At 34.1% G+C, this 26,702-nt stretch overlaps 1 protein-coding gene across 1 annotated transcript in view; it reads left to right on the top strand.

Annotated features, from left to right (window-relative positions):
* The window catches only part of LOC147073934 (serine protease inhibitor dipetalogastin-like), a 136,623-nt gene that overhangs the window by 81,149 nt on the left and 28,772 nt on the right, over window positions 1–26,702 (top strand). Inside the window, exon 5 of the mRNA XM_085944596.1 lies at window positions 26,399–26,566. Within this exon, the coding sequence (XP_085800722.1) occupies window positions 26,399–26,566 (168 nt within the window). The remainder of the gene's footprint in view (window positions 1–26,398; window positions 26,567–26,702) is intronic.

Below are 26,702 nucleotides of genomic sequence, written 5' to 3'. Positions count from 1 at the left end.
TTATCTTCAAATATTATAAACCGCTAATAAATAAATTGACATGGGATATACGACAAATATTATCCTAAACTGTAAAAATATGTATTTTTGTGTATGAAATGTCTAAATATTGTAAATTTACAACATACCATTATTTGAATTATTCACAAGGTTTATTTATTGATTGATATATAATTTTACTCATAAATAAAAGTTGCAACATTCAGTCGTTACCCAAGCGGCCCAAGCCACAGCCCTAAATATCACAGCTGAAAATTACAAACCTCCAGCATTTAGAACACCCGAACGTCGCCGCGCAAAATAAATTATGTTGCATCGGCGGGCAAAACATCCGTCCCACGCCAAATTCATGCGTTACATTTGCCCGCGCAACTTCGTCCCACGCCAAAAATACACTCTGATCTGTTTTCCCAAACGCGCCTAAACAAGTATAACTTCAAAAAGTGTTGCGGCAGGCAACGATATTACTACTGTAATAATATTATTTTTAAGCCAGGATGTACTTGTGTGAAACTGAACTCTCGCTAAACTCTGATAACAAGACAACGTATTGAAACTTGACGCGGCTCCCAGACATTCGAATACCTACAACTTGCTGTCTACAATTTAACCGGAGAAGAATTAACAAAAAAATAAAATATTATGTAATATAATATTATTTTTTCAGTTTAAAAATATTTAACTTTGAACCATGAAATATATCGCACTTCTTCATGTTTCGTCCGTGTTCATTTGTTACAAAATATGAAAGAATTTAATTGTGAATAAATTAAATTGGAATACGTTATACTAATCACTAAGTGAACAGTAGAGTAGCCAAATTTGAAATCTTGTACAAAACCAGCGAACGCGATTAACATCCAATGTATTGAGAAATTCATCTGGGGCGCTACCAACATAACTTTAATGCAGGTCTAGGTATATTTATCCATTTTAATGAAAGTTACAATCATCATTATCATCAACATCGTTCTTGGCTCTGCAACTCAATCATACACAGAGTGTAGGTTTGTATTAACAGATTTTGTTTTTATGAGAAATGGATGTCGGCCACTTGCTCAACCTATTAGGTCCATTCTCTGACTCATACACAAATTTAAAAACAATATTGTGTACTTGCCAAACCCAGGATTCGAACCTGGGACTCACGATGCTATAGGCCGACGCGCGGTCATCGAGGGTGTTAAATATTTTTTTTCTAGATACCTTTATGGATACCTCGCATATACTACCGAGGTTTCTTTTATGGTAGGTACTCTACTTGATGCTAGTCAAATGAAATTTGTGCCGGCTGTGAAATATGCCTTATTGAAAACCATTCGTCTACGCGCATCGGGTATTGCTAATTTGAATTCGGCCAGGGCCTACGAAACCGCCTTGCTTTTACCCTGGAAAATTCTTTATAGCGCAAGGCGGTGGATGGTGATGGATGAATATTTTGTCGTATTCATTGGGAACTGACAACTGCTATTTATAGGCGAGTTTTTCCCGTGGTAAAAGAAATGTCGCATAGGACTGATATTCTGAGCATATACTTATCCTATCTTATATCACTGCAATCACTGGATCTGAAAGGCATGAATCACCATTACATGTCAACATTTATTATTTTGATTCTTTTTATTACATCAATACAGAAATTAAAAAGTGCATCTCTTCCGGCCTCGTTTGCCTTGGTCCTCGGAAAGTCTCGAATGCCCGCATCTGCCAACTGTAATAAAAAGTTAAGGTTGTACCGCTAAAAATTGGAAAATCTAGGAGTAAATGTAAGATGTCCTGATCGCTTCCGTCGTCGCATTGGCACTTTTCGTCAGATGTTATTTTAAACCGGTGCAGGCGTGCTCGCATGGTGAAACTTTATATTAGGGCGCAAAAAACAACTTGTTAATTATTACAAAGTTATAACCACATTTGTGACAAAGTGAAAAATTACCTTTCATCTTGGCAATTATTTGCAGGTACCCATAATAAAAAAAAATCTCCGAGTAATTAGGTAGTGATTCCAATATTATTTATAAATATAGACATTTCCGCAATTTTTGACTTGTCGACGTTGCCTAGAATTAATCAAGAAAATTCTACAAACTCATCCACTGATTCATGAATTTCATTTGATTTTTAAATATTTTTTATCGGATTCCGAGTCACCTACCGATTTGAGCTCCCAGGGAATAGCTTTTTTGGCCCTTTCGAATAGGACACATTTACAACTTCAAATAATTATGTATATCTAAAGTTAGTTTATTTAAAACAAAATACTTTTCAAAACATACACTATTATAATAAAATTAATGGCGTGTGGTGACACTATTTGCTATAATATAGCAATGAATTATATTATCTACAGTTTTGTAATTCATTGAATATTGGCTGGGGTGGCGAATGAATTGTAAAGGCTTTACCCAACTCCACAACTGACACGTTATTGTCTATGCTCATGTTTAGAGCATAGACAATAGCGACTCGGAAATGACAGTTGTCTAGAGACCTTCAATATATAGGTATAGAGGTTACAAGGGCACTCAGTCTTTTTCAAAATATCTAGATAAAAGGATTATGATAAATTGATAAACCCTTACACGTAAAACATAGTTTAATATTTATAACTTCATGCTATCTTGCCATGTAATACCACTAGTGTATTTGTGCCATATACATAAAAGACAAAACTATATAAATACCAACGCGTGTTTCCTTGAATACTCCCCATATAATATCACATCTCACATAAAGCAACCGTCTGAATATAAAATAATAACTGGGGTAGTTGACCAAACAAATAACAACTACACCCCTTACAGAATAGTGGTAGTTACACTATTTAACATTCCAGCGCATCTATTCTATACACAATACTGCTATCATCAGCTATCGAGGGTAGTTTTTAATATGAACGTCTAAAGTCTAAACAGTATATCTCACTCTAAAATTTAGCACAGCCAAGACAGGTGCTGTTAAAACATAGCACTCATTGTAACAATTACAACTAACTTATTGGAATTATTACAATAAGTGCTAATACTTCGATTCAAAAATATGAAAAACTACCCTTGTGTATAGAATAGATGTGCAGGACTGACAAGAAATTCGCTAATTTGACGACGCTGGACCGAATGAGTGTTTTGTAGATCAAATTTTAGATAGGTACTCGATAATAATACACAACATTAATTATTATAACGCAATGCATTGTAAGCTCAAGCCATGGTATTTGCAACAATAAGCCCGTATAATTCACCAGCAATTTATTAATAAGTACCAATTTTAACCGCATTGCACTCCATGTCCATGACATATTGTTATTATAAGAAAATATTTTACGACTCTCGGTCTACGAATAGATGCGATGCGATAATAATAAAATGTATGTTTATAATCATAATTAACACTGTCAACCTCTGGTACAGATAATATTGGAGTTTTACATACGATCATTAAGGTCATTCTGGGGTCAGGCTTCACATTATGCAAACGATTTGACTCAAAAGCAAAAAAGCGGCCACACATTAGGTATATGGGTTTTTTGCTTACCTGCATGATAATATTATTAGTTATCACCGTTATCAGTAACGTCATTGGTTATGTTATAAATATTATCTTCTCGTGGGTAGGCAGGTAGGTACAGCATTTCGGTATATCCTATATCTAAATCTAATTTTAATTTGAAAACATCTCATGCATCTATATGCATGAGAAAAAATAATTTTGTGGAAAAAAAATATGTAAGTAAGTATATGCATGAAATGTTTTCAAATCACGTATTTTCAATATATAATATTTAATGTTCCATTCTCAAATCTTGTATCTTATTCGTTGAATAAAAGAAATAGTTTATTAAATTATTTATTAGCAAGTCTAAGTACCACATTATAAAAACTAAATAATGGAGAGATCCGCGACGTCGGTTAGTAATAAAAGAATGAATTGATACCTACTTTAATTTAATTTACTAAAACCGATAGTCAATATTATAAATTTATAACACAATTCGATAAGCATTTCATGTAACAACTAATAGTTTAAATCGTCGTAATTTAGTAAGATACCCGTTATTCCAGCAGATACAGGTTCAAGTCCCGTCGGGTGTCGTATTTTTTTCTACAAAATATTTTTTCTAGTGTGTATATGCATGAGGTGTGTTCAAATTATGTATGGTCAATTATAGAATGTTACATTCGCAAATCTTGTGTCTTATTCGTTGAATAAATGAAATAGTTAACTAAATCTAATCGTCAAAATAAGACGACTGCTCCGTCCACTAGAAGCACATATCAATATTGTGACCATACCAAAATTAAATCCGATATAATTAAAAATGATTTCAAGTTATACAAATTTTTTTAAATCAATATATTTAAAAAAAAAAATTAGTTGTCAGTGTTTTTATTCATATTTAAATGTGAATTGCGAACAGTTACATACTACATTACATTTAGAATTATATAGAGAAGTTATAAATTATATAGAGAAACAATAATAACAATAATAAAAGAGTAAAACAAAATAAATGACAAAAAGTGTAAAACTAAACGATATAAACCAACAAAACAATCATTATAAAACCACTAGCATACTAGTTTTCCCCAAGTATATAAAATACCTCCTCCAATACCCTGGATACCCCAAGAGTACCTAAAACAGCAACTGTATTACTTTGCTTATTTACTGTTTCAGGTACTCGGTTGAACAGTACCTACTCACCTATTAAATAAATAATATTTTAAAATAATGTTTTTGCAGTCATATACTATGTATTAAATTATACCAGAATCTTAAAATAATGCATATTTCAACCAAATTGAGTATGCAAGTTATCTTTTACATATTTCCCAAAGCATAACAAAATTAATGCACATAGCATCAAACGGGCATATTATAACATAAACCACCCAAACAAATAAGTATTTAAACATAACAAAATAAGCCACCCTTGTGTTATCACTCATCAGTCATCTCCAATAATTATTATTTTATGTACTTACATGATCTGATTCTAGAAAAAGGGGTAGATTGATATTTGTACCGGGTAGTAGGGATTGCAATGCCGGTATTTCAAAACCGGTATTCAATTATTTATCGATACCGAAATACCGGTTTCAAAAGCATACACGTTTATGTTTTTTGAAAATGAATTTAATGTGATTTTTTCATTACTTACGACTATTGTGTTATATCAAATTTAGTGTATAAGATTAATGCTGCCAAAACGCAAATATATTGACAGAAACCAACAAAAGTTACATAATAATAAAAAAACATCTCAAATATTTATAGAATTGTCGCAATGAATTACCATATTTCAAAAAAGAAAACATTCGTTTCAAATATTTCCAATTACTCTATAACAACTATTGATCCAATGTTGATAGTACAAACGTTGAATTTGAGAAAGATTTTCTTGTACCTGGACTTATAGTACATATTTGTAAAAGTAGCAGTTATATAATATTATGATCTATCTATACATATTTATAAAGGTCGACGTAATAAATTATGTATGTATGTTCTTTAGCTTGCTATAAAATAGTGTTTTCAATAGATTTTAATAGCTATATTTATTGATAAGTACTTTCTTTTTTTACTATAATATATTTTGAGAAATACCGGTATTCAATAAAAAAAATACCGAAATACCGGTATTGATATATTCATTCGGTATTGCAATCCCTACTGGGTAAGTACGATATTAGTTGGAATATATGGTTTTTATTTTATTTTAATTTTATTAAAATCAGCCTCGGGTCTCGGCCTCCCTAAACTCGCCACTGCGCTTTAGTTATAATAATAATATATTAACTGTAGCTCACCTTTTATTAATCTGTAATAGTACGTTAGCACAAATTATCGTGTACAAGGGGCAACATAATTCAATAATAATATTTACATAGTTACTAGCTATTTATTATCCAATTAATTATTCAAGCAAGTATTGTATAATTTTCTTGTGATTTACAAAGTAGACAATAAACAATCAAATTATTGTTTCCTACACATGACCTCTATTGGATGAAAATATTTGTATCAGGTGTATTTCAGAGGCGTTACTGAAAATAATAAGATAGGACCTAATTTCCTAATTAAACTTATCCGAATGACTGCGGTCCATCTGAAAAGAGAGTCTTTATAGCATTTAGTATAGCGTAGTGACATACTCCTGGACTTCCCGTCTTCAATGGGGTGCCGGAATAAAGTTTTGTAGGCCTAAACGTGCAGCTTGGTCACATAGTCAATTAACAGAATATGAAAGAATTATAACGTATCACTTGGCTATCTGGATAAAAAAAGAATATGTTAGATTTAGAATGCTAATATGTACCTAGATATAAAATTTTAAACTAATAGCTTTAAGTATTATATTAAGGACCTTAGTATAATAAATTGTAATTAATTTAGTAATAGGAATAGTTTGTAAATCTATGTAAGATTTTGTTTTATGAGTTTAAAAGAGATGGATGTAAGAGATGCAAGCGTGGAAGAGAGTTAGCATGAAAGTCTTTTGTAGTAACTGTACCTACTCGCTAAATTGTCACGCGAGAATTTTTAAATATTTTAAATGGCAGTCGGAAGAAACACGAGTCGCGAACGGACGCAGAGTTGAACTAGCTTACTCCCGCGCCAAAAATAAAACTAATGTGTTAATTATTAGAATATAAGTGTGTAAAAAAGAAAACCATTGAAAATATAAAGCCATGTGCTTACAAAAAAAAAGACAAAGACTTTTTATTTAATCTACTTTTTTGTGAATCCTGAACAAAATATATAATCGAAATAATCGAAACTTAACGAGGTTAAGTTAACCCATTTATAAAACGCAAAGTAAATTAATGGTGGTGACAATACCTAGATACTTGAAATTCTAGTATGTATGTTTAATCTATACCGTTATTATAACTTATAATTTTATTATTTGGTACTTCACTGCTTTGATAATTGAAGCGAGTAGACTTCAAATTCTTACACCAAGCAGTATAATAAATAAACACTGGAACTTTTAAGTGTATACAACATTGACTAGGTATTTAATAATCACAGCAATTTGTTTTCAATTAAGTTTACATGTCTAATAAAACAATCAACTTAACATCAGACAATAGTGATTGATAGAAGCAAGATGTTTCAAGGAAACCAATCTATTTATCTGTCGTGTTGTACATTATACTGTAAGCCGTGAGGTAATCGATATTGTCTAGCTAGGCTGCTAGGACACCAATGGCATAATTGAATTTAATACATAGCCAAGATAATAATGAATAAATTATTACCTAACATTACTCATTTTCTTATCTGTTTGATCTCATTGTTACAATCTCAGTAATTTTTGTAACCGTTTAACATTTAACTCTACGCATTAATGGCGAATACTTTTTACAAAAAGTTTATTGCATTTTTCGAAAAATTGAGGGTTACGCCCTTTTTCCTAAACACAGTCGATATTATATAGAAATAACCCAATTACATACATAAATGTGTATATTTTATCAAATAACATCATTATAATTTAGGTCCGAACACTTGATCTGTAATGCAGTTGAATTTCTTTGAAGCAGCTTCTTGATATCTCCAGGCTACGTCTTGACTATTGGCCTGGCTGTGATATTATACTGACCATTAAAGCAGGCTTCTTTTGTCGTTGGTAAACAGTAAAAGCCAATCTTTCTTGGTTCTGTGGATATTAACCCATATAGGAAAGTTAAACAACAGGTTATTTTACTTTTATTTAAAAAATAAAAACAAAAAAAAACTCGAAGACGTAGACACTTGCTTTTTCGATAAATCTAATGTATTATATTATTATAATATACATAGTATATATCATCATCATCAGCCGGGGTCAACCGACTGCTGATGAAGGCCTCTCCTAGCTCCCTTCACTCTTATCGGTCCTTAGTTCGTCGCTGCCTCGTACATCCATCGAACTTTATGGGCTCGTCCATCCAGCGAGTTTTAATTTAGTGCACTTTGGATACTACTGTAAGTCGGCATTGTCCAGCAGTTGTTTACTCGCCAAGCTATATGTCCGACCCATTGCCGTTTAGTCTGTTTGGCAACCTCTATCACATCGTCTTGTCTTGTCTGCTTCCTTATCCGTTTATTTATTTTATCTTTCTGCGCTATGCCCAACATCCACCTTTCAACGCCACGTTGCGCTAGTCTTAGTTTTTTTTTTTTTTAATTTCTCTTATGGTTCATGAATCATATGATTGCGTCAGTACTGGTTGCACACTTTAGGCTCAATGAAAGGTCCCTTTTGAACATATTATTCGGGTGCCCAGGTCTAATCGTATTTTTTTCATTTCTCTTACATTGAGAGTCCATGTTTCACAAGCAAACGCGAGCATAAGTATATATTATATGCATACATAGTGTAACACTACAGCAGGTGATGAGGCCCAATGACAATAGTATATTTAGTAATAGAAGAAAAACAATCACAAACAAACATGCTTTAAGAAAATCGCAAAAATATATTGTGATCTTACCGAAAATCGAACTCGGGCCCCCGGTTGAAAGGCCAGTGCCTTACGCAGCGGACTACGAGGGTTTATGGACTAAATTGAAAGTAGAAATACGTTTTAAAAATGTCTGACTGCAAGACAAAATTTATGTATTTGCTTCGAATCTGTCATCGATATTATTCAGTAGAACGCGAATGACAGAATTTACGAGTTCGTTTGTTTTTGTGAATTCATTTAAAAATTGGAATGTTTACATAATATAAAGTTGCCTGATGATAGAATTATATTTAATTTCGCATTTTAGTTAAATAATTTTATTGGTACTATCATATTAGGTATATTGTGTTACATAGATAATAATCAACATTTTTTAATTTTACTAAGATAACCATAAAAACCGATACAGGGATTCAAACATAATATGACTCATTGAATATACATAATTTTTGAAAACACTTCTGAGAGAATATAATTTAAAACCAAAGAGATTGGATGAGCACCGTCCTTTCTTTCTCCGAATCTCTTTGATTAAAACCAATAGACACTAACCATAAACACTAAAATATCTTGGAGTGATCCGTGACGTCGGTTAGTAATTAAAGTAATACCCACTTTGATTTAAAATACAAACGCCGATAGCCAATAGTAGCTCAATTTAGAAAACGCTTCAGAGAGTATTATAAGAGCCATTAGTTAAAATTTGTCGTAGTTAAGTATGGTACCTTTAGCATAGTGATCTATGCGCGTGGGCGCGAAAGCCGAGAGATGCAGGTTCGATTCCTGCGGGGTGATGACTTTTTTCAAAAAAAAAATTCTATTAGTTTTTTCAAAAATTATGTACCTATGTTCAAAAATTAGAATGTTACATTCTTAAATCTTGTGAATTATTCGTTTAATAAAAAAGTAATTAATTAAAAATATGATAAGTATACTTAAACGAATCTTCCTAAAAAATATATATATATATATGTATATTTACTTATATATTTTAAACTAGTGTGATTGACCAGGTATTATTATAGGTTCTGTCAATCTATATAGTACAATAGGCGATATTGGACATCATAGCATTCCAATATGATAATCCAATATCGCCCGAAGCTTACACGATTTATGAAAGCGGTAGTGCCCATCAGAGAAGCAATTTCATCGCATTGTAGGATTACCTTGTTGAGAGAAGAGACGCGTGCAGGACATCAGTTAACGGCCATAGATTTCCAAGATAAAATCACGAATTTTCTTCAAACAGCGCGGTTATAAACCATCGATAATAAGAGACAATCTCAAGCAATACTCTATCTATAGGCAACAATATCTTTTTTGATGTATCGATAGGAGTGTAATCAGCTTAGAGAAACTTTCATCCAACAGAAAATAGATGCAGGCTAATGATGATAACATATTATATAAGTAAAGAATTCTGTTGATAGAAAACAATGATCGCTAAAGTATTTTGGATTTAGCATAGCAATTTAATTATCAGATAATAAAATTGTGATATTAGCAGTTTTCTATGTAACAGGTTCAAAATCTAGGTTTATAACAGGGAACTGAAATACCTAACGGGTGTGTAGTAATAGACAAGCGATCTTGAGTGTGGAAGAATATTGGTGTATTTGAAGGTTACATTACAATACACAATATTGCACGTCTATAATGTGTTGCTTATTTTCGTAGGATACTCACACATTGAAAACCCTGCGTCAAAATGTAGTGTATTGGAGTATAGCCTATCGGAATTCTGTCTATTAATCTGTTCTTTGGTTTATAAAAATAAGCTAAAACGGGGCCTCCAAAGTTGTCAGCACCACGGGCCTCCACGTACCAATGGCGAAGAGTATAGGTAGACTGTTAAGATCCGACATAAATAGTGCACACTAAACTATGTCAGTCATACATATCGGTTAACTATTATGGTTTCGTTTAGGCTAGAATCTAATTGAATTTTTTAAAAACTAAACAATACCATCTGCAATTTGTATCATTAGTTCAATGAAAACAAAAAAGTATATCTGTCAAACTGCAGAATAGCCTTCCATTCAGAGAAGAGCTCAATTGCTTCCAAATAAAGAAAAAAAAATATCTGACAAAGTTTAGTGTGCAATTTTTATGTCGGATCTCTACAGCCTCCCTCCACCCTTCGCCACTGCCACGTATGTACCTATATATATACGTAATTACAACGTCTTTCTCATAATCTGAAATAAAAACTTTTGCATCCAATTTTTAGAAACTGAATATTGAATTTGAATTACCTTAATGATCTGTTATGAAACCTATTTTGTGAGGCGGTCAAGTAATTCGACATCCGTAATCCTGATTGGTATTTCAGATAAGTTTTTAATTCATGTTGAACCATACGGTAAATATACTATACTCTAGTTGGGACGCACTGTTGCTGCTTCATAGACGTCTTGCTGTAGTTCTCGCAATTAGGAAGATCAAAGTTTAAAGTCCTTCGGGGTGTTTTTGATAATCTTGTTGCAAGTATTCATTTCCGGGTTTGGTCTATGAACGTATAACAATAACTGGATATTGGTGTTCTACTCGTTGAGAAGATTATGTTTAATGTAGGTACCTACTGATACCTTTCGCTTAGAGGTCACATTCTAATGGATGATAAATAATAATAATAGGAGTTAAGACCTATTTAGAAGGGAACGAGAGATAAATCACAATAAACGATGTAAGTACAGGCGAGATCTTCCCAAGAGTATTTATTTTACAACTATTTTTAGAATAAGCAAGAATACATTAATTAAACTTCTGGGAATGGTTTTGGTGGGTAGTAAAACACTAGTGAAATTTTTAAATAACTTTTTAATTAATTAATTTATTTATTTAGAAAAGAGTATTATGGCATTACAGCGATTAGCCAATGAGCCATAATACATATTAATAAATACAAATTACAAAAATGACTTAATTACAAATAACAACCAAAATAACAAGCAAGTATAATATGCTTATGTAGATATTAAAGTAAAATGATAAATACAATTATAAGTTTAACCTATTTAACACGTCCACAAACATGATATAGTTAATAAAAAATAAATCAACCTGTATGGTGCCATCAAATAAGTTAATCGCACGATACACAGCATCATGAAACATCACATTCGCCCTGCGACTGGGTATCACGAAGATGAAGACGGTAGAGTTTCGAGTGATATTAATTGGTGGTACATCTGATTTTATATTATGTTATGAAGGTGTACCTTGCAACGCAGGTCAACTTATGACTGTACTGTTGACAGTACTGAGGCTTGAACCGGGATGCTACAGGACTTCCCTCGTAGTGAAATGTTTAATGAAATGAGGTCGTATTATTGTGATAGTAATATTTATGTGTGACATAATAATATACTCTTGTGTCTTGACTTATTCATATATTTATACAATGAGCATAGTAAATAATATTCATAGCATAGTACATAGTATATGTCTCGGGTGTTTTCGTACTGCGTCATTCGGCCGTGCAAATGGCGGGAAAATACAAATTTATGAAATAAACCTGGCATTGTTAAGAATTAGATCAATGTACTGACCTACAAACGTATCTGTAGAATGGCCAAAAATGGAACTACGAACTACCATAGGACGCCATTTTGAAAATGTCATTCGAATGTCAGATTTTGTCCAGTTAAAAGTCTTGATTGGGTAGTTTTCGACAGTTGCTCCCCTCCATCCATTCTTTAGATAATTTTGTAGGTCTGTAGCTGCATTATTACGATGGTGACAGTATCTACAAATTATATTCCACACGAAATGATTTTCATGCGAATAAAATCGTAATTTATATATTATGTAAGTATGTTATTGTTTTTTTTAAAGAATCTGAAACATTATTTTTATCTTAGGTATATAATATTATTTCGTTTAGTATTGCCATTTTGCGGTTAGCCACAATGCCCACAATAGAGGCGCCATCACACATGGTCATGGAAACTGGAGAATCGCGATATAGGACGTGGAGATTATAGAGCCAATGATCAATAAAACATAATATTATCATAATATCATAGTGACATAATTAGTATTGCCACTTAGATTTCAATAGTTACAAAAAAACCTTGGAAAGAAAATGTTATTTAAGTACATAAAAAGCATAACAAAGGAAGAAAATTTCAAAAATATATTATGTTTAAGTAAAACAAGCAACTGTAATAACATTATAATGTGGTTGGTAGATTTTTACAGACCTTAAAAAGTAACATTAATTCTTTTGGCTATTAAAAAATATACATCTATTTTACAATGTATTATTTAAATTTATTCATACACATTTTAAAAAGTTTTCAGACCAATCAAGAATAGATTGTCTGGTTATTAATCGCGTACCTAATTATTGGTACAGTGAGATTAATAAAATGTACACAACAATTTAAAATTTACGTTTAGAAGAGAAATCGCCGTCAACTCGTTAACGTATCAAATAAATCTCGTCAACCAATTATTTATATAAAATAAATGTGGTAAAACGTGTTCGAATTGTCAACCTTGCATTACTTGGTTAAATTAATTCATAACTTTCGTCCATATTGTGATAATATTATATTACTAGCTGATCCGGCAAACGTTGTTCTGCCATATAAATTATTTCTAGTGAATATTTTGGTTGTTAAATAAAAAATAACGAATGTATCGTAAGTGTGTGGGGATGGGATCTATGACAGAAAGAGGAATGGAGCGCTGTAGACGATGACCGCCGATAAAAACAAAAAAACACCAACCATTCATTTTCTCAATTCAAAATGAGTAATGATGTTCATAATGAATGAATTACCTGTGATAGGATCTCGTTGTTTAATGTTTATGCAATAACCGTCTTGCCCCTTCCAGAAAATTAGCGGATATTGGAGAGCGTCGTATGAACGGTGTGTGTCAGCGATGAACTCCAGATTATTGTTTCTTCTTTGAATCACGATTTCTCGCGTCGATGTGCGGTCGCCAACCATGATTCCAGCAATGTCGTCAACAACAGGCGCATTGAATCGACGCACGTGCTCTCCAGCTGGTGTTTTATCAGGATTGATGACAATAGCGTGATTGTCACTTTGCAATTCGTGCATGTGTGCTTTGAAGAATTTCAATAATTCATTGTGCTCATTCAATGGGGTGTCCAGTTTGCCGACGATGCGCCTGGTATTAGGCGAATTGAGGTTATTGTAGCCGCAACGTGCATCCACACGATTGATGTCCTCACCGTCCATGAAGTAGATTTGTAAAAAATTATGTGGTTCGTTTGGCATTGGCAGCAATGAGCCTACTTTGTGGTATACTTGGCCTTTGATTTTGAACGTAGAATGGAATTGTTGACCATTTGCCGCAGTATTGTGAACTATTTCTGTTGCTCCGAACGAAGTCATTTGGAAGTATGAATTGAATGTGCGAATGGACTTCAGGAACAGGTTTGAATCTGGAACCGTGCCGATGAGCAAGCCGTTCAATGGTTCTGGTGGTATCTCAATTTCTGGTAGTTGCACTTTCCCTGATGCTCAACACATCCCGGCTGACTCATGTTTGAATTTGAAAGCATGACAATGGGAACATTCTTTGTCCATAGCACCAATCAGCACTTTCGGATGAGCGGAATATTCAATATCTGGCTCGTACTCGAATGCGAGACGAAGGAACGAAGCGGATGTAAATGTTCGATGTACTTGTTGGCGTTGTCGGTCATTTGCTCTGCGTGTGTTAACTACGAACCGGCGCGCTTGGCTCCATTCCAATTGTCGTTGTTGATTTCGTTCAGCTCGTGCCTCTTGTGATTGAGATGCACGCAATTGCGACATGCTCACACGCACGTTTTTGTTATCTTGTTGCATTTTTTCATCTGTTCTTTATACGTTTTCGTTTGTTGCTTTATACGTTCGACGGCCCAAATGGTCCCCCTTGCGTCTTGCTGGCATTGTGCACTGTAATACACGCACACAAAAATAGATAAATTAAAATAAATCGTACAAAATTTTGCATGCACTGCGTTGTGATATGCCGAATGAAATGTCAAAATGACGTGACGCTTCTCTTGAATTCTTCTCGGACGTAGCGCCATCTGTCATTCAACAACATAAATAATGTGTGTAAAATAATTCTGTTTGAAATACGAACGACGGTTAAATTTGTTCATACAAAAATAATAAAATCGCGATTAAAAAATGAGAAGGTGAGGGTAGGAGAATGAAAATTTGGGGTTATAGGTATTTTTTGATGCAAAATAATAAAAAAAATACAAAAAGAAATTTTCAAAAAAATAAAAGAAAATTTTTTCTGGATAGAGATACCCTAATCACCTTGCGTTATGAAATATACTTGTTGACCTATTCTCATACCTAACAAATATACAAAAAAAAAAATCATAAAAATCGGTCGAGCCATTTCGGAGGAGTTCGACCACAAACATCGTGACACGAGATTTTTATATATATAGAGATATATGTGTGTGGGGTTTTCCAACATTATTTTCAAGAGGGGCCAAAAATTGAATTGCATGAAAAAAATTGTTGTATAAAATTTTGTAATTGTGATTTTTGACGTCACAATTACAAAATAAAGGGGTGTCTATAAAGTAAGTAAAGCATGAGCATGAGACATGAAACCGGGTCGTGACGTTACCTGATCTTTTCCAAGCCGAACTCCGCTATTCCTTCAGAAATCTCGCAACTGATAACTGGAATTTGAATTTAAAAAAGGGATTACACGGCTGAAGCAGTGCTCGAAATGGACCGGAACGCATCGGAGCGCCGTTCCGGTTCATAAAATCCGCAAAATTATAGCTCCGTCTCGTGTAAATATTAATTTGACCATCTGAGCGAGATATGTCATATTATAAATAAAATCTAACAAAATCGTTTTTTTAAATACATATATGTATAGAATTAGATAAGTAACAGTGTTAATATTTTCGTAAAATTATCAAGCGCTCCGGTTCGTAAAATTTTCCATTTCGAGCGCTGGGCTGAAGGCTCGTGCAATCCATGGTTTAGGATGTACATAATAAATTTTTGGGCGCCACACGATCTTACGACCGTGAAAGATAATAAATATTTAAAAGTGTGGAATATGGGAACAAATAAAATAAAAGAGCGATGTATACTTGACAGAAAGTATATTATCGCAAAGACAAGAATTTAAAATACATTAAATGGATATTACGCAGTAATTATAAATAAGTACTAACTTTAAATACAAGCAGCTAAGTTTGAAAAGAAATAAAGCAAGAATGGTGAATCAAATAAATAGTTTTAAAATACCCAAATTGGAACGATCAGAGACTCTCGACACGACGGCTGCATCGTGCTCCGTTAGGTGACGTCCATGATTAATATTGGGTATACCCAACCGGAGAACGAGTGTTCTGGGTGGCAACCAAAATCAGGCGGCTCTCGTGGTGCAGTGGATAAGGCGCTGGCCTTCCACCCGAGAGTTCTGGGTTCGATTCCCGGTCATGACAAAAAACGTTTATGTGTTTTTCTCAAAGCCTGGGTGTTTGTGATTGTTCAAAATTACTAACAACCACCTTGTACGAAAAAACAAGGATATGGTTATTAATAATTCTAAAAAAAAAAAAAAAACCGGAGCACGAGTGTTCTGGGTGGCAACCAAAATCAAAAAGCCTTATTTCTACTGTCGCACCACGCGACCTGACATTGTCTCCGGAAATTCCAACAGCGCCAAATTTGTCCACACGACTCGCGAAGATAGCTCGTCCAAAGACAAATTTTGAATTGACATTGACCATTTGAATTAATTAATATTGTAGGTGATGTTTATTTTAAACATAACAAAATCTTGCATATTTGTTGACAACGTCCAACCATAGGAGTACGTGCCTGTTAGTCGAACTCAGACCTAGTAATTGCAATATCGGTACCTATTCAATTTATTTATCCATACCGAAATACCGGTTTCAAAAATCCAAAATACCGGGATTTTCGTTATTAAGTAGCATACACGTTTATATTTTTCGAAAATGAATTTAATGTTATTGTTCATCATTCACTACTATATTGTATATTAAATTTAGTGTACCCACGTGTTGTATGCTGCCAAAACACAAATATATTGACTGAAACCAACAAAAGTTAAATAATATTATCCCTCAAATATACTTATAGAACTATCGCAATGATTTAACATAATATTTTGCAAATAGAATTTGAGAGAGATATTCATGTTCCCGGACTTATCGTATTTGTAAAATTAGCATTTCTAAAATATTATAATCCATACATATTTATAAAGGTCATAATATTTCTTTCGACCATGTCCGATCCTAATAGGAGGAGCATATGGGCCTCCGCAGAGTGGAGGTTTGTATTAACAGATTTTGTTTTTACGAGAAATGGATGTCAGCCATTTGATCTACCTATTAGGTCCATGCTCTAACTTATACATAAATTGAAAAACAATATGTGAACTTGCCAGACCCAGGATTCGAACCTAGGACCCACGACGCTATAGGCCGACGCTTAAACCGCGCGGCCATCATGAGTGTACTGGAATGGAATACTACAAAACTCAAATCAATTAGATTTTTTTTTAATTAAATGCACAAATTAGCCCGTGGGTGCACGCAAAAGTGTTCGTGGATACACCTGTGGCCTTGTGAATCCCTGCCCTTGTAATAATAAGTTAGGTAGTTAACCAAATTAACCTGCATTTTTGACTAACACGTATTAATCATACAAACGTATGATACTGTCATGCAGTTTCGCAGTGGCAATAACTGCTTGTTAGAGTATTATAGCTTATTGCTATATGTACTGTACTCCGCGCCTTGCCGCCATACGAGCAGAAGTATTGAGTACCTATTCACTACTTAACTGCTACAAACATATATTTTCTAGTATGGCAGTAATCATCCATCCATCTTGCCCGGAGCAACAGAAGCGCTGTGTGTCGAATGTCGATGATCCAGGAAGATATCACGTCAAAAATGTGGCGATTTATGCGGCTAGTTAATCAACTTCAAAGCGTCCATATTGCCTGCACAATACACGATATTATTGTGATTTACTCATTCTGCAGTCAAGTTAGCACTCAACGAGTAGTTCGTGGTGTTACAGAAACAGAAAAATGTAACATTGCTTGCATTCCGGGAATTGTATCGTATTGCATCTAATGGGCACTGACATTCTTTCGGTGCCAATGATCGTGCTCTTGTTTGCTAATGCAACAACTTAACATTAATTATTATCTTTTGGTTATGTTTAAAATTTAAAACTGTAGATTCAATCTTGGACTGCACTGAAGTATCGAGCATGATCCAGTTTCGTCTCCCGACTAGACAGACACAAAATTGCAGTGGCGAAGGGTGGAGGTAGGCTGTTAATATCCGTCATAGATAGTGCACAGTAAACTTTGTCAGTCATACGTATTTGTTTTCATTGAAATAATACTACAATTTACATATGATGTTTATTAGTTTTTAAAATTCAATTAAATCTAGCGAAAACCAAGCCATAATAGATAATAGTCATAAAATACTCGTATATCTATAAAATATCTAAAATTATGCAATTAAATCATACGTAACTTTGGATATTTTACAGATAGAATAATATCTGTATGTATTATAGTTTGGCGTAGTCGGGGCTTACTGAATTAAAAAAAAAATCGATAATATGTGTAATAGGTATGTATTCTTAATCCAACATAACAGATGGAAAAGTGTGCACAATAAAATTTTGTTGTATCGCCCAAAGTATACTAAACTATTATGGTTTGGTTAGGCAGGGTTTAATTGATTTTTAAAATCTAACCAACACCATCAGATCTGTAAATTGTAGACTTGGTTCAATAAAAACAAATGCGTTTGACTGACAAAGTTTACTATGCACTTTTTATGTCAGATCTTAACAGCCCACCCTCACACTTCGCCACTGTTCTATGGATATGTTCAAATCAATACCTCCTCCGTTCAGGTACTCAAGTACTGCAGTGAATGATTTTTTTTTTATGTGTGATATTATCTAATTATTGTACTTTTCCATTTTTGTTTTGTTATTATTGTTATGTGTAGGTAGTGTTACACCCCCGAATGGTCCCAATTCGGGGATGTCTCTGTGTATCTGGAGAGGCCCGAGTCGGAATCAAACCAACAAATAGTAAGGGTTGATTGCAAAAATAATTAAATAATGTTAAATATCTGACCGGCAACATTGTCTGAATGCCGTTACAAAAAAAATACGAACGGCAACGCCGCATTTGTACCGCTCGTAAGCGGCCATTTATTTTAGCGCGAGAGAAGCATTTTTGACAGCAACGCAGTAAGCAGTGTTAACCTCGCTATCCACCAAAATTAAATTGAAAAGATTTTCTATAAAAATGTAACCATTAGATAATATTAAACGTAAATACATCTCGCCGTTTCCAACACAATCCCAGTGTGTTATTTGTCCACCTCCAAGTCCTGAATCCAGACGAAAAACCACAAAGAATAAAAGTGACAGCGTGTTTTCACTTTCTAAAATGGAGGGAGATGACAGTAGGTACTATGTTTTACTGTTGATTTTATATATTTTTCATTTTTACTTGCGTCGTTTATAAATAAATAATACAATACGAGTATTTCTTTTTGATATTATCATAAAAAAATCATTATGGGCATACACAGAGTGGAAGTTGTATTAACAGAATTTTTGTTTACGAGAAATGAATGTTAGCCACATGCTAAACTTATTAGGCCCATACTCTGACTCCAAACACACATTGAAAAAGAAGGTTACATGTAAGATGTACGTATGCAGTTCATCGTGGGACACTTATTCGTGTGCCGCAGTACGTGAAACATGAGTTTGTATAACATTTTATCAAATGACGAGTTCTTCGTTGAACATTTCACCGTGGAATACATTTGTACGTATCTTACAAAATGCGGCGATAGTTTGCAAATAGTATTGTTCCAATCAAATTAACCCTACCTAACCTAACCTAGTAAAGACATCTCCACATGTTGTAGCATACGTAGTCACGTACAAATATACTCCACGCTGAAATGTTCAACGAAGAACTCGTCATTTGATTAAATGTTACACGAACTCATGTTTCACGCACTGCGGCGCACGAATAAGTGTTCTGCGGTGAACTGTTTACGTACAAATTTCAGGATACGGAAAAACAAAACGTGTATTTTCCAGACCCAGTATTCGAACCCGAGACCCACAATAGAGCTGATGCGATACCTGCTCGGTGGTCGTGGGCGTTTGTATAAAAAATAAATGTAGGAATGTTCATCTTGAGGAAAATTCCAATTTTGTATGGAAGAATGAAACGATACACAATGATATCCTGAGAGAAAATAATTATATATGTTTCTTTTTTATCACTACTTTCATAATATTATGTTTGAGCACCATCTTTGTACAAAAAGGTTTTCTTCAATATCTTTATATAGGTAATATATTATATTTCGATGTAATGGTGTTTTGAGTGGAAAGACGTACTTAGTAAAGACACAATATTGTGTAGATGATAGTGGATACTTAATCCATTTGATGTTATATTAATAAGAGTCGGTTTTGTCTGTTTAAGGAGAGACATATTCAGCGTACGCTAAAATGGAGTTTGTATGCTATTTTCAAAGCATGATCCTGGACATTCCTTAAACGTTGTAGATAATCTATTTACATAATTTTGAAGCCTTATTATCCTTTATATTTATTTTAAACAATTGATGACTGCATAAAGTATTTTTATTACATAAAATAGTATTCTTTTAAACATCTCGCTCTAATGTTTTAGAATATAGTCACATTTCAGTACGTCCATGTGAAGTGGTGTTGATATTTTTTATATTTATTAATTTTTAAAAGCATTTATAAAACTATTAGTAAAATTTATGTCGACATTATTATAGTGAAATATTTACAATAAAAAATTATATTGATAATCTCTGTGATCCCAAATTTGACAAGAATTAGGCATTTTATTATTTAAAAAATGGGCAAGATTTACACATTTAAAGATACTGATTATAAGCTATGTCTTTGACCATTCAAATGTGATAAACATTCTACTAATAATGTTTGCTTTATAATAATTATTGACCTAAGAATAAGGTAGTATTTTTTTTAAATACGCTATTTCTATTGGCATTTCCTAGTGGCTAAGCTACAACATACGGCCGTAGCCATAAATTGACAAACGATACATGAAGTAGGGAGTAAGATCATATTAACGCGCGTGTTTGAACATGTACCGTTAAAAAAAAATTCGGTTAGGTATTTACATTAAAGTTCATTACGTCCTTTATAAGTTGTAACAGTATTGGACTAAGCAAGCGTTAAATCATTTATTGAATTTCCAGCTGTAACACTATATTATGCTGACCGACATTCGATTCACATATAATATTTTTAATCAGTGAAGTTATGTCCATATATTAACATATCCAGTTCTAAAGAAAATTCTCGAACTCACTTTCTGTAATTTATCCATGCCTTTTGTTGCTTTTATTTTCACATCTAATCATTTTTTTTTAATATACTATTACTCCTATGCGTCGGTACCTAAATTAGGTACTGTTACAGTAGCGTTGCCAACTAAACTTGTTTATTGCCAGTTCTAACCTTTTTTGAATATGCATCTAACGGGTGCTGGACGAAATCCCGAAGGCCGAAATCCCGAATGGCCGGAATCCCGAAGGCCGAAATATAAAGAAATACAAACATCAATAATTGCGCAATTTTGCAAGAGAGACAAAATCCATTTGTTCTACAAAATTGTCTCTTCTGTAAAAAATTGCGCAATCTGCAAAACCCATTTTCCGCAAAATGTCCCTCTTATAAAAATTGCGTAATTCAAGATTGCGCAATTATTGATGTTTGTATATTTTTATTTTTCGGGATTTCGGCCTTCGAGATTCTGGCCATTCGGGATTTCGGCCTTTTGGGATTTCGGCCATTCGGGATTTCAGCATTCGGGATTTCGGCCTTCGGGATTCCGGCCTTCGGGATTTCGACCCAAACCCGCATCTAACATACAAAATACACAACTGGCGTATGGCATTAAATACAACGTTTTTGATACCACATTTTGCTAACAGCGTCAAATATCCCATAGAAACGTTAGAATATTGAACTAGATTAGCTTGAAATTAAAAATATACTGTGGCCTTTTGTGGCCCATTCGCTGCTTCCCACGCAACTGGTGCGTTGCCCATCAGGTGGCCATTAGATATAATTAGCATGTCATTTAAATGTGGTAATTAAATATTAATTAAAAGGTCCGCAGCAAATGGGTTTTAAAATACGGTTTTGTACTATAATAATAATTTGGGTTCACGTAATATGTACTGTATATCAGTGGCGAAGGGTGGAGGTAGGCTGTTAAGCTCTGACATAAAAAGTGGACACAAAACTTTGTCAGTCAAATGTATTTGTTTTTATTGAACTAAAACTACAATGTGTGGATAGTGTTGGTTAGTTTTAAAAATTCAATTAAACCCCGCCTAATCCAAGACATAGTAGATAATAGTCAAACAATATTCTTTATCAATAAAATATCTAAAATTCTGCCATTAAACCATGTACAATTTTAGATATTTTATAGATAAAAGAATATGTTTTATCTATTATGGTTTGGTTCGACAGAGCTTAATCGATTTTATAAAAACTAACCAACACAATCTGTAATATGTATTCTTAATTCAACGATAACAAATAAGTATTACTGAAAAAGTGTGCACCATTTTTGTCAGATTGCCCATAGCATACCTAAACTGTTATGGCTTAGTTTAGGCAGGGTTTAATTCAATAATACTCAACCTTTTTTTCTTCGGGCCAAATATATATATTTGTAAAGTAACGCGGGCCGCATCACTACTGGTGTGACGAAAAAAATCATGAAACCCCCCCTATTCTACAACACATTTTTGAGATTTTAAAAATTATGCGTGTTTTTTAAATTAATCGTGTGCAATAGCAACACTCTTATACCAGATCTGATGTGGACCATAATGACAATCCTCTTCGGGTGTCACTATCTGTGCGTCAAAGTCGAAACGAATCTCAAGATATTCGAAATTCCTGATAATAAATGTGTTTCGGGCCGCACATAAAAGCTTAAAGGGCCGCATGTGGCCCGCGGGCCGCAGGTTGAGTATCGCTAGTTTAATTCAATTTTGAAAACTAACCAGCACCATCTGCAAATTGTATTCTCAGTTCAATAAAAATAAATAAGTATGACTGAAAAAGTTTAGTATGTACTATTTATATCGAATCTTAACAGCCTATCTCCACCCTTCGCCACTGCTATATATACATGACCCCTACAATAGGGGGCTGACAGCTCTCTAGCCAGGGGGCCGAGCTTAGAAAGTGCCCGGCGTGGTGAGTAGAACAGTTAAGTGAGGTAAGATTATTCTTTATTCTAAGGAGATAAGTAGATATACCCCACAAATTTTCTCTAATTAAAAAAAGTCGCTCGCGGCTATTTATTAACAATTTAAAATTTGTGACTGCGATGAAATTTGGTGTGATAGTATGATGATTGATTTATAATTAAATGATAATTCACGTGTTGAATTGTATTTTATAATTATTTATAGTGTGTTTCCTGACTAATAAAAATGACTACGTATCCAATTTGACGATGGTCGCATGTTACTTGGCTACGATAAAAGGGGTTTGCGAATACAAATCATCGTTAAAAATACATGAAATATCCTTAATTTTTCCTCGCGGAACCCGCAGAATAAATACCATTCGGGGGACACTGCAGTAGAATATCACACTGCTTTTACCCTTAACGATAGTTAGGGGATCCCGCCAACCATCCTGGCCTGGAGGGGACACTACACGTTGTGGAGGCCATGACTAAAATACTATATTTTTTAATTGACTATAAAATTGGCTATCGAGAAAAAATATCCTACGCAAAATTTGCCGACGGTCGGAAGAAACTGTTTTTCTGGGTGTTTTTTTTTTTTGTTTTGAGAAAATCTAGCACTTTCTGCCGTCTAGATTATTTTTTAATCCTATCGATGGTATTCTGCCATCTTTTATTTGAATAAGTTCCACTCCTAAATGTACGAAACACATCAATCAGTATTCAGTATTGTGCCTATCTTTTAGCCAAAATTCTACAGAATTTAAAAAGAGAACGCGGATAATTCCGAAAACCAGTATTATTTATCGACGATACTCAGTCGATGGGCAACTTATATTGGTCGGGCCAGTATGAAATAGAGACGTTGTCTTTTCTTCTATCTGTCTTAATAAGCGGAGTTCTTTGATCGTCGCGGCACCGATTGTCTCATTTAAATTGGTCTCCATATGCTACAATGATTTAAATTAGGTAGCTGTCACCTACATACCTTAAGTATCAATAGTTCAATCGTTATCGATCATTATTTAATTTGGAGTAGCTAGATATTTGCGATCGGCTCCGTGGATCACAGAACATAGTGATATTTTATATATCTATCACCTATTATACAATTCATCATCATCAATCCACTGCTTTATGAACGCCTTCTCAAGCTCTCTTCATTTCTCGCAATTCCTAGTTATTCGAACCAATATTTCGTAAATCCAGCGTACCTTTTCACTGACTTACTTTCAAAAGCAGCTAAAACGGTTTTTCAAGTACGTATTTTGAGTTGGATATATATTTGTCTACCATAGTATGGTCTGAGTTTTAATTTCAAAGCTGGGCTAAATACGTCGATATTAATTATTAACAATCTACCTTAGTTTCAAAATCGGCTAAAACGGTAGTAAGAGATAAATAAATTGAAATAACATATTAAGATACATAAACATGAAAGTAAGGCCCGTTTCAGACGGGACACCGGTGTCGCGCTCGATATAATAAAGGAGGCCTTTGTATTCGAATAAAGAGGCCTTTGTATTATGTTTATGAACGCCCCAGAGCTAATAAGTCAACGCGTGTCCGGTACACTTTTCCGTCGGCTGCTACATTCTCAAGCCGCTAATACACTTGTTTTTATTAACGCAGCCAGTTTTATTTTCTAATTTATAACGCCAAATTATGCATTGACTCATTAGCTCTGGGACGTTCATAAACTGTGACGTCCCGTGGGGGTAGGCAGATTGAGCATCGCTTGGGGGCGGCAGTCACTCGAAGGGCGGTAAATCGTGGAGAATAATTTGGTATAATATATAGAAACAGGCACCTAAACTTAGCAATAACGAAAATATCTTTCCACTAAAAAAATCAGCTCAGTGGTTGGCAACAAAATGTATTAATTAAAATAGAAGGTTTAACAGGTGTATCTTTTAAGGACCTCAGACTCTGGTGATTTGTGTAAGTGTCTAACTTAGTTATATTATATTTATGCTATTTTTATATCTAAATTTAATTTTGTATATTTTAGTGGTATTATTTTGTTAGTAATGTATAGGTACATACAACATATTTCTTAGATATTGGAGTCGTGAAATTATGCTAAAAAATACTGCATAAAAAATTGGGCGGAATTTTGGCGCTGCCTAGGGGCGGCATTTTGTCTAGGAACGTCACTGTTCATAAACATAATACAAAGGCCTCCTTATTATATACGAGCGCGACACCGGTGTCCCGTCTGAAACGGGGGTAAGTGCTTCAGTCTTGATCATCCCGGGTTAGTAGGGTTTGGAACTGTAGTGTGCATGGGCAACATTGAAATGCGGTATCTAGCCAAAAACTACATAGAAGTAGGCGCGAAAATTACCTAGAAGGGTTTGGCAAATGGCAATACGCTCCCGGGTTTCGTTTTCCAACATTTACATAATCTTTGTATGTTATTAATAAAGTAACTAATTAAACGATCATATTTTTATTAAGGTTGAGTACAGTTGAGGCATGGTCTAAAAAGATCGTGGCTAGACGGTGCGCGGATTGTGCAAATAACGCGTGCCGAACGAAATATAATTTGTCATAAAAATCCAACATGCGTCCATTTAATGTTATGTTTATTGTTATATTACTAATAATAATAATATATTCATTGACATGTTTTCTTTTTTAAGTAGGTACATACGTAAAGTTTTTTAGTCATATTTGCACAATTTAAGGATATTTTCATCCGACGCCATGATAAAACAAATCGACGTGCGGACTCCTCGACTATCGGTCTCCGATTGGTGACTAGTGATAAATTTCATCGCATATACTCTTAAGAGTATACCTCAGTGAAACCGCAAATAATTGTGAGCTATAATAATTTTGCATGCGTTGCCAGTCGGAAAGCGATAGTCGACCTCTTCACCTGGACACGTCAATTTGTTTTTTGATGGCGTCGGCGGAATTAATTCTTAAATCGTGTAAAGATGACTAAAAAATGTTACGTTTTTACTCGAAAAACAAAATATGTCAATGAATATATTATTATTGTTACTTAAATAACAATTAACATAACATTAAATGGACGCATGTTGAATTTTTATGACAAATTATGTCTTGTTCGTCACGCGTCGTTTGCACAATCTGTGCGTTGCGTAGGGTAAGTGAGGGTAAGAAGATCATACACCGCTTATGGTGACAGATAAACAAACATAATAACTTATTTACATTTTTTTCTCCTGCGGCACTGACAAAATTTGCCAGTTCAAATCTTCAGTAATAATGCATGTCAGACGCCTAAAGACTGTCATTGCATTAATTATTGTCAACCCTAGTACATATACAAAAAAATCCAAAACCCTTGGAAGTCGGATGATTTTATTATCGAGCACTCTCGTTCGTAAAAATGAAATATAAGAAAATTAGAATCTCACTACTTCCACATGGCTCAGGGGTTTGACGAAGATGGCCTAGTTATTTCCAATTCAAACAGACACCTTGATTGAAATAACAAAGTTAGTAACCATGTATTGACAGAATTTAAAATACTTAGTTTTTTCATTTATTATACGAGTAATTCTTCATTATTAATTTTGTGGTGCTTGAATTCGAAGTACGTAAAATAATATTTTTTTTTTCATCTTTTACAGATCTCAAAGTAATGCATTCCGGAGGTTGCACCGTACGTGAAGTGAGGAGAACTCTGGGCCGAAGATTCTCGTGTCACATGGCCAAAAACCGATACGAGTGGAACCCTGTCTGTGGCCAAAATAACCTGACATACGCCAACCCATACCTGTACATCTGTCACCATCCACGTGAGTTTGATTCAACTTTTTTTTCTCCTTTTACCGACTATGTCCGATCCTAATAAAAGCATATGGGTCTCCACAGAGTGGAGGCTTTTATTAAGGGGGTACATGCTCAGCGTAGGTCAAAATGGAGCTTTTATTG

The sequence above is a fragment of the Rhyacophila brunnea genome, unplaced genomic scaffold, assembly GCF_057557595.1.
Source record: "Rhyacophila brunnea isolate RB1 unplaced genomic scaffold, BYU_Rbru_1.0 scaffold_17, whole genome shotgun sequence".
NCBI lineage: Eukaryota > Metazoa > Arthropoda > Insecta > Trichoptera > Rhyacophilidae > Rhyacophila > Rhyacophila brunnea.
Note: the sequence above shows the minus strand (reverse complement) of the source record. Positions and strands in the feature narration are given on the sequence as shown.